The sequence below is a fragment of the Choloepus didactylus genome, chromosome 6, assembly GCF_015220235.1.
Source record: "Choloepus didactylus isolate mChoDid1 chromosome 6, mChoDid1.pri, whole genome shotgun sequence".
NCBI classification, from domain to species: domain Eukaryota; kingdom Metazoa; phylum Chordata; class Mammalia; order Pilosa; family Megalonychidae; genus Choloepus; species Choloepus didactylus.
Genome location: NC_051312.1, coordinates 76,622,574 through 76,636,828, shown reverse-complemented (window position 1 = coordinate 76,636,828; position 14,255 = coordinate 76,622,574). Strand labels below are relative to the sequence as shown.

Genomic DNA, 14,255 nt, shown 5'->3' with positions numbered 1-14,255 from the left:
ATACAAACTCGGAGAAGTGAATCTGGGAGCACAAGTTATCAGAGGAAAGCTTATGGTAAAGGTTCCTAGATAGTAAGCTCTTATAGTAGTCACATCTATCCATGAGTTTTAATGGTTATTCCTAAATTCTAAGATGCTGAGCTGTTTGCGTGTGACCTGGTCAGTCCCTGGAGCTTCAGGTTTCAGTGTGGTGACTGGGACTCAGAGCCACAGATTAGCAGCTGAGAGTGTCAGCATTACCCCATACAGCAAATGTTAAAGAAGCTGAAAAAGAGATCAGACTTCAATTAGAGGTATGAATGAAATGAACTTGGTTAGGACTAAGGTAAACCAGACTAAAAGGTAAAGGGTGATATTGACTGTGTTTTAAAATTTCAACCTCTGTGTGAAACCAAAGGATGAGATGTTTATTTAGTGCAAAATCTATATTTCTGTAGCATGCTATATAATTTAACTTGTATGATTAGTTTACTCAAACACCATAATTGCAAGGAACTTTGAATAGGGGGTGAGATCTGGTTGGTTTGTACAGGTTAGTATGAAGCCCCGATATATCCCAGGGTAATTGGGCAGAGAATGGAAAGAATTTGCAAAGACCCCTTGAGGGACTGGGGGAAAATGTGGAAACATTAAACTTCCTCACTTGGGGAATTCCTGATATTCTCACAAGCATTGGGTACTACCAGTTTGGTGGGCTGAGCCCTCAATCTTGGGGCTTGCCCTTATGAAGCTTGTTACTGCAAAGGAGAGGCTAAGCCAACTTATAATTGTGCCTAAGAGTCACCACCAGAAAAATTCTCCTGTTGCTCAGATGTGGCCTGTCTCTTTAAGGCAACTGCAGGTGGATTTGCTGCCCTTCCCCTAATGTGGGACATGACTCCCAAAGGTACAGGTCTCCCTGGCAATGTAGGACATGACTCCCAGGGATGAGCCTGGACCTGGCACTGTAGGATTGAGAAAGCCTTCTGGATCAAAACAGGGAAGAGAAATGAATCAAAATATAGTTTCAGTGGCTAAGAGATTTCAAATGGGTCAAGAGGTCATTCTGAAGGTTACTCTTATGCATTATATAGCTATCCCTTTTTAGTTTTTTGTGTATTCGTATAGCTGAAAGGAAATACCTAAAACTGTTAAACTGCAACCCAGTATCCTTGATTCTTGAAGATGACTGTATAATTTATAGCTTATATTGTGTGACCATGTGACTGTGAAAACCTTGTGGCTCCCACTCCTTTTATCCAGTGTATGGACAGAGGAGTAGAAAAATGGGGACAAAACGTAAATAAATATTATGGGGGAAGGAAGAGTATGGGATGTTTCGGGTGTTCTTTTTCTTTTTCTTTTTTGGAGCAATGAAAATGTTCAAAAATTGATTGTAGTGATGAATGCAAAGTATATGATGATACTGTGAACAACTGTTGTACACTTTGGATGACTATATGGTACATGAATATATTTCAGTAAAATTGCTTTAAAAAAAAAAAACAAAAAAACAGCTTGACACTGTGGCCCAAAGACAGCATGCTTGTCTGAGGGCAGTGGCAGCCATTTGTGAACTGTTACAAGAAACAGAAAAGTTTAATTTAGGCTCCCAACCTGTGTTTTAACCCCACCACCACCACCATGTCATTACTGCATTAGAACAAAAAGGGGGACAATGGCTCACAATGGGAAGGGTGAACTGAAATCAGGTACCACTGCTGGACAATATGAATGTCATCCTAAAGACTATAGATAAGCTCAATCCTGCCACCCTTCTCCCAGAAATTAAAAAGGAGTCTGAATGCACTTGCCCAAAACATGATTGTGTTCAGCTGTTAGACAGTCTATTCAAGGAAACCAGAGCTAACAGATGTGCCCATAGCAGAACCACACCTAGAAATATTCACTGATGGGAGCAGTTACATGGACCAAGGTAAACAGGGCAGGATATTCAGTAGTCACCCTCAGGGAAATACTTGAGGCCAAGCCTCTTCCACCAGGAACTTCAGCACAAAGGGTGGAGCTAGTTGCTATCCTAAGAGCCCAACAACTGAGAGCAGATGGAGAGTCATGTGTACACAGACTTGAGGTATGCTTTTGCTGTTTTGCATGCTCATGGGGCTATTTGGAAAGAGTGTGGTCTGTTAACCACAGCCAACAAGGACGTAAAAACATGTAGATCTAATTTTAGAATTGTTAGATACAGTAATGCATCCCAAAGAATTAGCCATTGTCCACTGCAAAGGACATCAATCCACAGATAATAAAGAGGCCACGGGAAACAGGCTGGCAGAAAAGATGGCGAGAGAAGCAGCAAAGCAAGGGCTTGCCCTAGGAACTATTGCTATTGTTCATGATCGTATTCAAGAGCACCCCCTACTGTCACAAAGTGAGCAGGATCCTGAACTCTTGAGATTTGGAAAGCCCCAGTACACAAAGACTTAGCCAGGGCAAAGGAATGGGGATTTACTACATTAACAAACCAAGGCTGGCTTAGGAGGGGAGAAGACTAGGAAGACTGTCATAAATTATTTGTTCCTGAGAACATGGTAAAACCTGTTGTAACCTATTTTCATCAAATAACTCATTACGGAAGAGAGACTCTCTTCCAATGGATTAATCAATTCTCAGTAGGTCCCAACATATACTGAACAACATAAAATGTAACAAATCATTGTGTAACCTGTGCCAGAGTCAATCCTCAGTCCTGCTCCAAACTTCCTCTTTCAACCAAAGGAGTTCAATATAGAGGCTGAGTTGGAAGAGAGAACTGGCAAATAGATTTTACAGTAATGGCAACAGTCCCTGGAAATTTCAAGTATTGGGTAGTATTTGTGGACACTTTTACTGGATGGGTAGAAGCTTTTCCTTGCTGGACTGAAAAGATACAATAAGTTGTAAAAAATGTTTACTTAAAGAAATTATTCCTAGATTTGGACTTTCTATCAAAGTGACCATGGACCAGCTTTTGTGGCAAAGATTGCTAAAGATGTCTCAGGATTCTTAGGCCTCAACTGGAGGCTACATTCTGCCTACAGGCCACAGGCCACAGGCAACACAGAATGCATGAACTGAACCTTAGAGGACAGCCTGGCCAAAATCTGCTTGGAAACTCATTCAAAATGGGATAAAGCTCTACCTGTTGCCCTCCTGAGTATAAGAGTAGCACCTTGAAGCGGACTATATTTGAGTCTTATGAAGTGACATTTGGAAATGTCTAAAGGTTGAATATGCAGGTAACATGCATCTCAGTTCAGAATTAGCCAAAATTCAATATGTAAAATCTTTGGGTGCCACTTGGACTGAAATTAATAACTATGCCTCTAATCACCTTAAATTCCCTGCTGATACTCCATTACACCATAACGGAGATTGGGTCTGGCTCTGTACCTCCAAGGACCAACATCCCCAGCAGGCTCACCTAAATTCTAAATGGGTTGGGTCTTCCTTGGTATTACTTGTTACATATTCTTCTCTTGAGTTGCAGGGAATAAAGCCTTAGATTCAGCACACCAGAGTCAAACCATAACTGTTCCAGGGCAGACACACCCCTCCTGTTAGCCAGAAAGCTGTAGTGACAGTGGGCCCCCTTGGTGGTCCATAACATCAGTGTAACTTGTGAACCTCTGGATGGTCTAAAATACTTGTTTAAGAAGAAATCTTCCTTGTCCGACTGGTTATGATGTTCCTTGTTTTCTGTTCTTCCATGACTTTAATGTGTTCTTTCATAATAATCCGAGAAAGTAATCTCTCGCTGCAAGAGACACATTCATATGCCACAACTATGAACCAGTTTAACTGCTGGATTTGTGGCCAGCTGCCTATCTCTAGTGTCTCTGACTTGCAGTGGTGGATATCCCCCTTAGAGTGACAGACTAGATGGCTCTCAAGTCATAAATAAGTGACAGTGGAGACAACCAAGTGTGTTGAACTCCAGTACCATCACCAGAGCTGATCCTAGCACTGGCCAGTAAACTTAACCCAACTAGGACATTGTTTTGTGTTTTCTGACAAGACCATCAATGAAGCTGCAGGACATTATTCCCACCAGGGACATAGAAAGGGAGAAAATTTTACTGAAAGAATAAAGAATGGACATGTTCAACTCTGGGATGGAATATTTTGGCTTATCCTGGGATATAAGAGACTGAGCCAGAAAGCTCCACTTTGTTAGGAACAGAAAAATCATTCTCTGCTATGCAAAATGGACTGTTACTCCCTGAAAATTGTAAATAAAACATTACTTTATTAACTAGTGATTGGTATGGAACTGACTGGAATCTGAGACCTGAAATATACTGGGTCACCCCTAACAGAACACAATGTATCTGCAGGTCTAATTTATGTCCCTGGCTCCCACCTGAATGGATAGGATGATGCACTCTATGGTTACCTTGAGCCATTCATATGGCATAATTTACCTTGTTTAAAAGTTCACTGGACTCACTCTCTTTTCCATTGTTATGATCAGGTAGCTGCAATTTTTGTCCCATCTATAGGAGTTGAAGATGTAATTGCCAAGGTAGATGCATTAAACACTTTTCTTAACCATGCATTAAATGGCAACTATCACAGTAATCATAGTATAACTCTAGTAAATGCAGAAATGGCTTTAATGTGCAAAGGTACTACAAAATAGAATGGCCCTAGATATCCTCAACACTTCAAAAGAGGAACTTGTGCTATAGTCAAAACAGAATGTTGTACCTCTATTCCTGACCAATCTGGTAACATCTCTTCTCTCCTAGATCACGTAAATGATCAAATTCAAGCTATGACTACTCCAGTTGATAATTTTAATTTCTCTGATCTATTCAGTTGGTTACCTTCAGGCATAGGGCCACGGTTATCAACTCTTCTTCAAACCATGCTTGTAATCCTCCTGCTCATTATATCTATTCTTGATCTAGTTAAATGCCTATTCTCTCCATGTACTTGAATGTAACTCAAACATGTATGAAACACTTTTTATCTTCCAGATCTCCTGCCAAGGGTGATGCATTCTTCCCTGAAGTAAATCAACAATGTCTGCAAGTTATGAGTCAGAAATTTTACAAGACAGCCACCTAACTACGTCAGTAGGAAGTAGCCAGTATGAACAATGGCCAAATCTGAAGATTGGAAAAAGATATTGTTTTAAGGGAGAAATTGTGGTGGTAGCCTTTTAAATGTAACCTTAAACTGTAAGCAAGCTGTGAATTTGAGCTTTTAGTCTCACAGAGGAGCAATATGTAAATATAAAGTCTGCACCCAGATATGAATGAGCTTCATCTATAGCCCAAGACTTGGAGGCACCATGCCCCAGGTATCACAGAGAATACAAATTCTAAAGGAAGTAGTAAATAACTGAAACAAGGAACAACTGTGATTTTACCCAAGATGATTATTTTTCTTTGTGTATAAAGGCCAAATGAAAAATCACTATGGAAAGGCAGATTTGAGAAGCTTCTCCTGCCTTCCCACTGGTGTAAATAAACCTCCTTTTCCTCTTCAGCCCATAAGGTGTGTATCACTTTAAGCTGTACCAAGGAACAAAGCTAGATTTTTTTTGTGGGTGGGGGCACATCTACAGTATGAAGGGACTTAGGAAGAGTGGAAAGTTAAGGCATATTTTTCCTGTGAGACATGCCAGCCACCTTCAGAAGGTCCAGAGGACATACCTTTCACTAAGACTGAGAAATAAATTTGTGAGGAAAACCCCAGGATCCTTGAAGAGTTCTGAGGTCACTCTTCTCTGTATGTCAGAAATTACAACGAGAACTGTTACACTGAACTAAGATCCCTAACACAATGTGTATAATGGGATCCTGGGATGGCATGGGCAAAGTGATAACATTTAATCTCCAAAGATAAGGTGAGCAAGGTTATCATAATGGACAGCATACTCAAAGTAGTCATCAGAATAATCTGACTCAAAGAGACCTATGGCAAAGCTAGATGATCATACTATATCTCTACCCAAATCTTACTTGATTTACATAAGCAGAAGAGTTCTAGGTCAAGTCAGCAGAATTCTAATTGAATCAACAAAACAGAGAGTCATGGCCCCTCAATCAATTTCCAGACTTGATCCAGTTTACATATGTTACATATGCAGAAACCCTTGAATGAAGGGGAGGCAGCGTCCACTTAAGAAAGGGAAATTTATGCCATGCAAGTATACTGTTAATCTTTCACCCAAAAAGATCCAGGCCCATTTACCAGAGTGACTGTGCATTGAGAAAAGGGAAATAATCAGACTTTTTGAGGATTACTAGACACTGGCTCTAAACTAACAGTAATTTCTGGAGACCCAAAATGCACCAGTGAGAGTAGGGGCTTATGGAGATTAAGTGATCAATGGAGTTTTAGCTCAAGTCTGTCTCAGTGGTACTCAAACCCACCCTAGAGTTATTTTTACAGTTTCCAAATGCATAAATGGAATAGATATTCTCAGCAACTGGCAACATCTCCACTCAGTTACCTGACCTGTGAAGTGGAGGTTATTATGGTAGGAAAAGCCAAGAGGAGGCCACTAAAGGCAAAGAGACCATTAAAACTGCCTCTACCTAGGAAAATGGTAAACCAAAAATAATACCACATTCCTGGAAGGACTGCAGAGATTAGTGACATCATTAATGACTTGAAAGTGTAGAGTGATATAATCACCATATCCCCATTAAACTCACCTACTTGGCCTGTGCAGAAAAATCATGGATCTTAGAGAATGACAGTGGACTTTCAGAAATTTAAACAGCTTGTAACTACAATTGCAGCTGCTGTTCCAGTGTGGTTTCATTGCTCAAGTGAGTTAACACATCCTCTGGTACCTGGTATGCAGTTATTTATCTGAAAAAATGATTTTTTTCTCCATAGCTGTTAGTGAAGACCACCAGTTTGTTTTTAGCTAGCAAGGCCAGTGATAGTCTCAGGTACCTAGAAATTATAACAACTATCCAATCTTTTGTCATAATTTATGCCACAAAGACCTTGATTGCTTTTCCCTTTTACAAGACATCATAATGGTCCATTATATTGCTTATTATTGAACTTTCTTAGCAACAAGTAACAACTCTTCTAGACATATTAGTAAGACATTTGCATGTTAGATGGTGGGAAATAAATCTTACAAAATTTCAGCTGCTTTCTTTTTAAGTGAAATTTCTGGGGGTCTAATAGTGTGAAAAATGTTGTGATATCCCATATAAGTTGTTGAATCAGGATTCTCCTACAACCAAAAAAGAAGCACAATATTAAGTGAGACTTTTAGGATCTGGGAGGCCACATATTCATCATTTGGGTTTCTTTCTCCAGCCCATTTACCAAATGGATCCAAAAAGCTGCTAATTGCAGGAAAGGCTCTGCAATAGGTCCAGGCTGCTGTCCAAGTTGCTCTGTCACTTAGGCCACATGATTCAAAAGACTGGGGTGTTTGAAGTGTCAGTGGCAGATAGAGATGCTATTTGTTGCCTTTGGCAGGCCACTATGGATGACTTGCAACACAGACCCTTATGATTTTCCAAAAGCCCTGTGATCCTCTGCAGATAACCGTTCTTTTTAGGGAAACAGCTTTTGACTTGCTACTGGGCCTTTATAGACACTGAACACTTAATCATGATCACCAAACTGCCATGTGACATGGATGTTCACCACAAACTGTGGTGACCCACCAACCTATAGGGTTGAACATAAACATCAGTATTCCATCATCAAATGGAAATGATATACACAACATTAGGCTCAAGCAGGCCCTGATGGCACAAAAGTTACATGAGAAACTGGTCCAAATGCCCATGACCTCTACTCCTGCTACATTCCCACCTCTCTCCAGTCTGCACATATGGACTCCTTCAGGAGTTCTCTATCACCAGTTGATTGAAGAAGAGAAAACTTGGGCCTGGTCTACAGACGGTTCTGCACAATATGCAGCCACTATCCAAAAGTGGTCAACTGCAAATCTACAACCCCTATCTTGGACATCTCAGAAGGATTATGGTGATGCATCAGTGGGTACAACTTTGAACAACACCTCATTGTTCATTTTGCCTTAGAGGAGAAATGGTCTAAAGTATGAGTTTATACACTATACTATGAGCAGTAGTCAATTATTTGGGTAGATGTAAAGGAATTTGGAAGGAATGTTATTGGAAAATTACAGACAAAGAAGTTTGGGGACTAAGTAAATGGATAGTCTCCATGAATGAAAAAGAATGTGAAAATATTTGTGTCCTGTGTGAACGCTTACTGAAGAGTGACCCCAGCAGAAGAATATTTTAATAATCAAATGGATAAGATAACCCATTCTGCGGATACCAGTCAGCCTCTTTCCCTAGCCATTCCTGTCATTCCCCCATGGGCTGATATACAAAATCACCAAGGAGGCAACAATGGGGTTTATGCATGGGTTCAGCAATATGGACTTCTACTCACCAAAACTGACCTGACTAAAGCTAGTGCCAAAATTGCAAGCAGCAGAGACCAACACTGAGTTCTCCATGTGGCACAATTCCAAGGGGTTGATCATCCAACCACCTATAATTATTGGTTACGTTAGACTGCTTTCATCATGGAAGGGAAAGCTCCTTATTCTCACTGAAGTAGACACTAACTTTGAATACAGATTTCATCCCTGCATGTGATGTTTCTGCCAAAATTATCATCTGTGGACTTAAAGAATTACTTATACACTGTCATATTATTCCACATAACATTGCTTCTATTCAAAGATCTCATTTCAAAGCAAAAGAAGTGTGGCAATGTGCCTATGGGCATGGAATGTGCTGGTCTTATCATGTTCCCCATCATCATGAAGCACCTGGCTTGATAAATTTCTGCATACTAGTAAGAATTTCAACAACAAGGGTTGGAGCAAAAAGGTGTTCTGATTAACTAGATTAACCAGATTGTGCCATTCCTGGAGCAATCTGGTTAATCTATCCCTTAATATATTTTTAAAATATTCATAAGATACTTTAAGAACATTTAAAGGGCATTTTGCTTTTGAAAGCACAAGACTCAAGTAAAAAACAAAACTTTTCCAATATGACCATGTTTATACAATCTTCTAAAAATCTGGCCAATTTCTTCCATTTCAATTTTTACTCTAACAGCATTAATTTCTCACTTGCTTTTGAGGCTAATTTTCCAACTGGCTTTCTCCACAACTGACTTAAACTAATCGGAATGACTTCTATTTCAAGGTGTGTAACTGTTTAATATTTTCTTCAGAGGCAACATTGGTGCTTGGATGAGCTTGTTGAACTTTAACACGTTTACAATGCAACCCCTACTTACTTGGATTTCACATACTGTGGTTAGCACATTGGCTAATTTCCTAGTTCTTCAAATATTATGTATTTTTTATAATTAAATTTTACTGAGATATATTCATATACCATGCAGTCATACAAAGCATACCATCAGTTGTTCACAGTTAACATCATACATTGCGTGTCCATCACCAAAATCAATTTTTGAACCTTTTCATTACCACACACACCAAAGTAATAAAGAATAAAAATTAAAGTGAAAAAGAACAAATAAAGTAAAAAACAACACTGGGTGCCTTTTTGCCCCTGTTTTTCTACTCATCCATCCTATACACTGGACAAAGGGGAATGTGATCCACATGGCTTTCCCAATCACACTGTCACCCCTCATAAGCTACATTGTTATACAATTGTCTTCAAGATTCAAGGGTCCTGGGTTGCAATTTGATAGTTTCAGGTATTTACTGCTAGCTATTCCAAGTCATTAGAACCTAAAAAGGCTAAGTGCGTTAAGAGTGCCCACCAGAGTGACCTCTCAGCTGTTTTTTGGAATCTCTCAGCCACTGAAACTTATTTCATTTCATTTCCCATCCCCCTTTTGGTCAAGAAGATGTTCTCCATCCCATGATGACAGGTCTAGATTCCTCCCCAGGAGTCATATTCCACATTGCCAGGGGGATTTATATCCCTGGGTGTTGGATCCCACGTAGCAGGGAGGGCAGTGATTTCACCTGCAAAGTTGGCCTAGCTAGAGAGAGAGGGCCACATCTGAGCAACAAAGAGGCATTCAGGAGGAGATGCTTAGGCACAGTCATAAGCAGGCCTAGCCTCTCCTTTGCAGTAACAGTCTTTGCAAGGGCAAGTCCCGTGATAGAGGGCTCAGCCCATCAAACCACCAGTCCCCAATGTATGGATGGATGAGTAATTAAAGTGTATTAAACTCCATTTTTCTTTGATAGAAAAAACAGATAATCTAGACCAGAAAAGGAATATCAGGTTATAAATAGAGATGATAGTTCACCTTACAATATTAGTGATTACAGGGAAATTTAACTGAAATTGAAAAGCATTTTAAGAATAAAAAATAATCTTATAAGATTTCAAAAATAGCACTAATTGTTCATTAGCAAGTAATAAAAAATTTCATGCAGAAATTTAAAAAGCAGAGCACTACCATCTTATACCAAAGCCTAGAAAATCCCAGCATTGGGACAGGAAATTAAATGACTCAAGATAAAGCACCTTATATTATTTTTAGAACCCCGAGAGGACCATGATGACTTCCTTTATTTTGAGTAAAGGAAAATGGTACATATCTTTAGGAATATAATGTTTAGGTTAAAATTAGTGAAGGCCAGGAGGATCTAACAGGTTTATACAGATTGGAAAGCACCAACTTTGTAAACCATCTTAATCTATATAGTTTTGTTTCCTAGACAAATAACATACAAATAACATACAATGGATTGGTTAGCTTAAGGACAAGGATTTATTGGTTCACAGTTTCAGAGGCAAGAAGCTTGCTTCCTCCAGGGATATGTATCTTCTGGCATGTTGGCAGTCCTGGGATTCCTTGGCTTTTCTGTCACATAGCAGTGTACAAGGCAGCTTCTTCTCCCTTCCCTTCCATGTTCCATTAACTTTCAACTTCCAGCTGCTCCCTAAGGCTTCTCTCTGTGTCCAATTTTCCTTGCTTATAAAGACTCAGCCATATTGGATTCAGACCCACCCTCATTCAGTCTGGGCCCACCTTAACTAATAACATCCTCAAAGGTCCTATTTACAAACAGGTTCATACCCACAGGACCAGCAGTTGGGACCTGAGCATGCCTTTTGTGGGGGATATGATTCAATTCCCAACACTATATAAAACTAAAATAAAACAATCTCATTTGATATTTTATATAAACAATACAAAAAGGGAAAGCCATGGAGTTACAAGGTAAATAAAATAAAAGCACAGTCAATACGTTGTTGCATAATTCAATAGCCCAATTAAAACTTATGAAATGTGGCCTCCAATATGTCTGTCATCCTTAAACTCTAGAGAGAGACCATATTTCATTATTTCATTCATCCAATTTTGTTTCTGGGCCAGAGAGAATCCATTTCTTATCTCTCATTTCATAATAGCCAAGTGAAAGTTTATAATACTCCTTAGGGTATTGAATCCACCTTTCCAAAATCAAAAGAAAAAACAGATGAGACAGGGAATGTTCTGGGTGGCCTGGGAAAATCCTGCATATTCAGGCCAAGAGCCACCTAAACCAAAGTACCTGGCCCCTCGTCAATGCCAGTGCTTCCTTTATCTAAAAAGGGGTGGGCTTAACCAACTGCCACTAGTTTTCCTATGTTCTTGCCTCTGGCTATTTCAATTAAAAAATTACATGTCGAAGTTTCTACAAAGGAAAAGAACTGAAGCATGAAATCTTACATGTCTCCATATAGAATCTTACTCTCTGCCCATGAGAAGTTATGCATGCTTTCTACTCTATTGTGTTTCTAGCAGAGACTGAAGGACATTTGCCTTTCACTTTCCTAAACTTTAAAAAGTAACTGAAACAAGGTATCAAGGTCATTTGATCATAAAAGGACCAGCCCTGTCACCACTTGGAAACAAGGAAGTGGTGGTACCTGGAAACCTTGACTACAGCAGAACCTGTGTCTGTGTACCCCTCCTAAGGGGAACACAAAGCAAAACAAAACCACAATGGAAAAACCTCACCAATTGAACTCTAAAAACCACTGGATAATAACTGATTTTTTTTTATTTTAAGAGTTATTTTAAAACTCTTTTAGTAATTATGTCTCTTAGAGTTTTGACTAGTTCACTCTCTGCCTTATAAAAGGAATTACTTGATTAAAGTCTGACAAAAAGGGAATTTTCTTTGATCTCTGGCCCCATGTCCATAAATCCTTCCACTAAATAGGTATGTTTATAATTGCATAATTTACCCTAATAGAGTTGTTTTTTGAGGTTAAGTCAGTAATGGTGAAAGGAAAAGTAATGTCTGAGTCTCTTTAGCAAAGAGAATCTCTCAAGAAAAGGGCTCGGCCACTTGCCATGGTCTTTCTGATGGCATGCTTGACCTCCTTGTTCCTCAGGCAGTAGATGATAGGATTGAGCATGGGGGTAAAGACTGAATAGATGGCTGAAATCAATTTGTTGGAGTTCAGTGAGGCAATGGCCCGAGGTCGGACGTACATGAAGATCACAGCCGTGTAGAAGATGACCACCACGGTAATATGAGAGGCACAGGTGGAGAAGGCCTTCCGCTGTCCACTGGATGAAGGTATGTGGAGGATGGTAGAGACAATGAAGACATAGGAGAGAACAGTGGCTGAAAGAGGAAACACAAGGATGACAATAGCCAGCAGAAAGTCTACCATCTCAGCCACAGAGAAGTCCAAGCAGGCCAGTTTGAGGATGGGGGACACATCACAGAAAAAATGGTTCAAGATATTGCTACCACAGAAGGCAACTTGGGAGATGAAGTATACCTTTGCCATGGAGATGGTGAAGCCACTCACCCAGGAACCGATGGTCAGCTGAACACAAAACCTTGTGTTCATCATGACTGGATAGCGAAGAGGCCAGCATATGGCCACGTAACGGTCATAGGCCATGGCAGCCAAAAGCACGCACTCAGTACAGGCAAGTGACATGAAGAAATAGAGCTGGGTCATGCAGCCCAGGAAGGAGATGACATTGGGATGAAGGAGTAATCCAGCAAGCATCTTGGGTACTGTGACAGATATATACCAGGCCTCCAGAAAGGACATGGTGCCCAGAAAATAATACATGGGCTTATGCAGGGAAGCAGTGACCCATATGGTAAAGATGATGACCAGATTCTCCAACAGCACAAATAAGTAGGTGATGAGGAAGAGAAAGAAGAGCAGAAACTGCAGCCAAGGGGCAGCTGGGAAGCCCACCAGGATGAACTCACTAATATTGGTGATGTTTACTTTCCACATGGTTAGGAAACCAAAAGACAACAGTTTTAATAATAATAATGCCAATGTGAACAGTAAGATCCAACTCGGAAGGAAGGGCCTCTCAGGCTACAGGCACTTTACCATTAAACTTAACCCTACTACCAAGATCTGGGAGTCATGAATGGCCATGAGATCCTCTCCAGAAAATCAGGAGGCAGAACAGGACCTGAAAACAATCTGCCACAGATGCAGAGCTAAGGATCTCAAAGCAGAATCATAAGGTCAGGTTCAGGACTCAGGCTGTCCTATCTGGGTCAGAAATAGATCTTTAGGCAGTAGTGGAGTAAATGCTTTCCTTATCAGCATATCCCAGAACTTCAGAAGCAGCTGTAAGGCAGAAGGCCACGGTGGTTTCAATTAGTGTCCAAGGATGGTCCAGGAAGCAGAGTGGGAAAGTAGGGAAATCTGGAGAAAAGAAAGCAGGATATCAACTGGAAAAAATTCTGCTGGTCAGGTAAAACTCTGAGTGTGCCCTATTCCTCTGTTCTTTCAGATATTTTTATTTTTAAGCAGTTTTATTGTGATATATTCACATACCATACAATCCATCCAAAATGTACAATCAATGGCTTTTAGTACAATCACAGAGTTGTGCATTCATTACCACAGTCAATTTTAGATCATTTTCATTACTCCAAAAAGAAAACCCCATATCCCTTAGCAGTCACCTCTCAATTTCTCTCTCTTTCCCCAGCCCTACACAATCACTAATCTAATTCTGTCTCTATAGATTTATCTATATTTACATTTTATACAAATGGAGTCATATAATATGCAATATTTTGTGTCTGGTTTCTTTCAGTAGCATAATTTTTTTAAATTACTGTGTTTTTTTTCTAAAATTAGAGACGTAAGTTTACATAAAAGTCATGTAAAAACACAATGTTCCCATATACCCTATCTATTGTTGGTACTTTGCATTGGTGTGTTATATTTGTTACAACTAATGAAAGAATATTAAAATATTACTGTTAACTATAGTACAAATTGGAAAGGAAGAAATAAAACTATCACTATTTGCAGAAG

At 39.8% G+C, this 14,255-nt stretch overlaps 1 protein-coding gene and 1 pseudogene across 1 annotated transcript; both read right to left on the bottom strand.

Annotated features, from left to right (window-relative positions):
* LOC119536993 overlaps positions 1 to 14,255 on the bottom strand; it is a 299,931-nt pseudogene that overhangs the window by 184,065 nt on the left and 101,611 nt on the right.
* Positions 12,252 to 13,208, bottom strand: LOC119537610 (olfactory receptor 6). The gene has a single exon (XM_037840145.1). It carries the CDS (start codon positions 13,206 to 13,208, stop codon positions 12,252 to 12,254), a length of 957 nt encoding a protein of 318 aa, XP_037696073.1.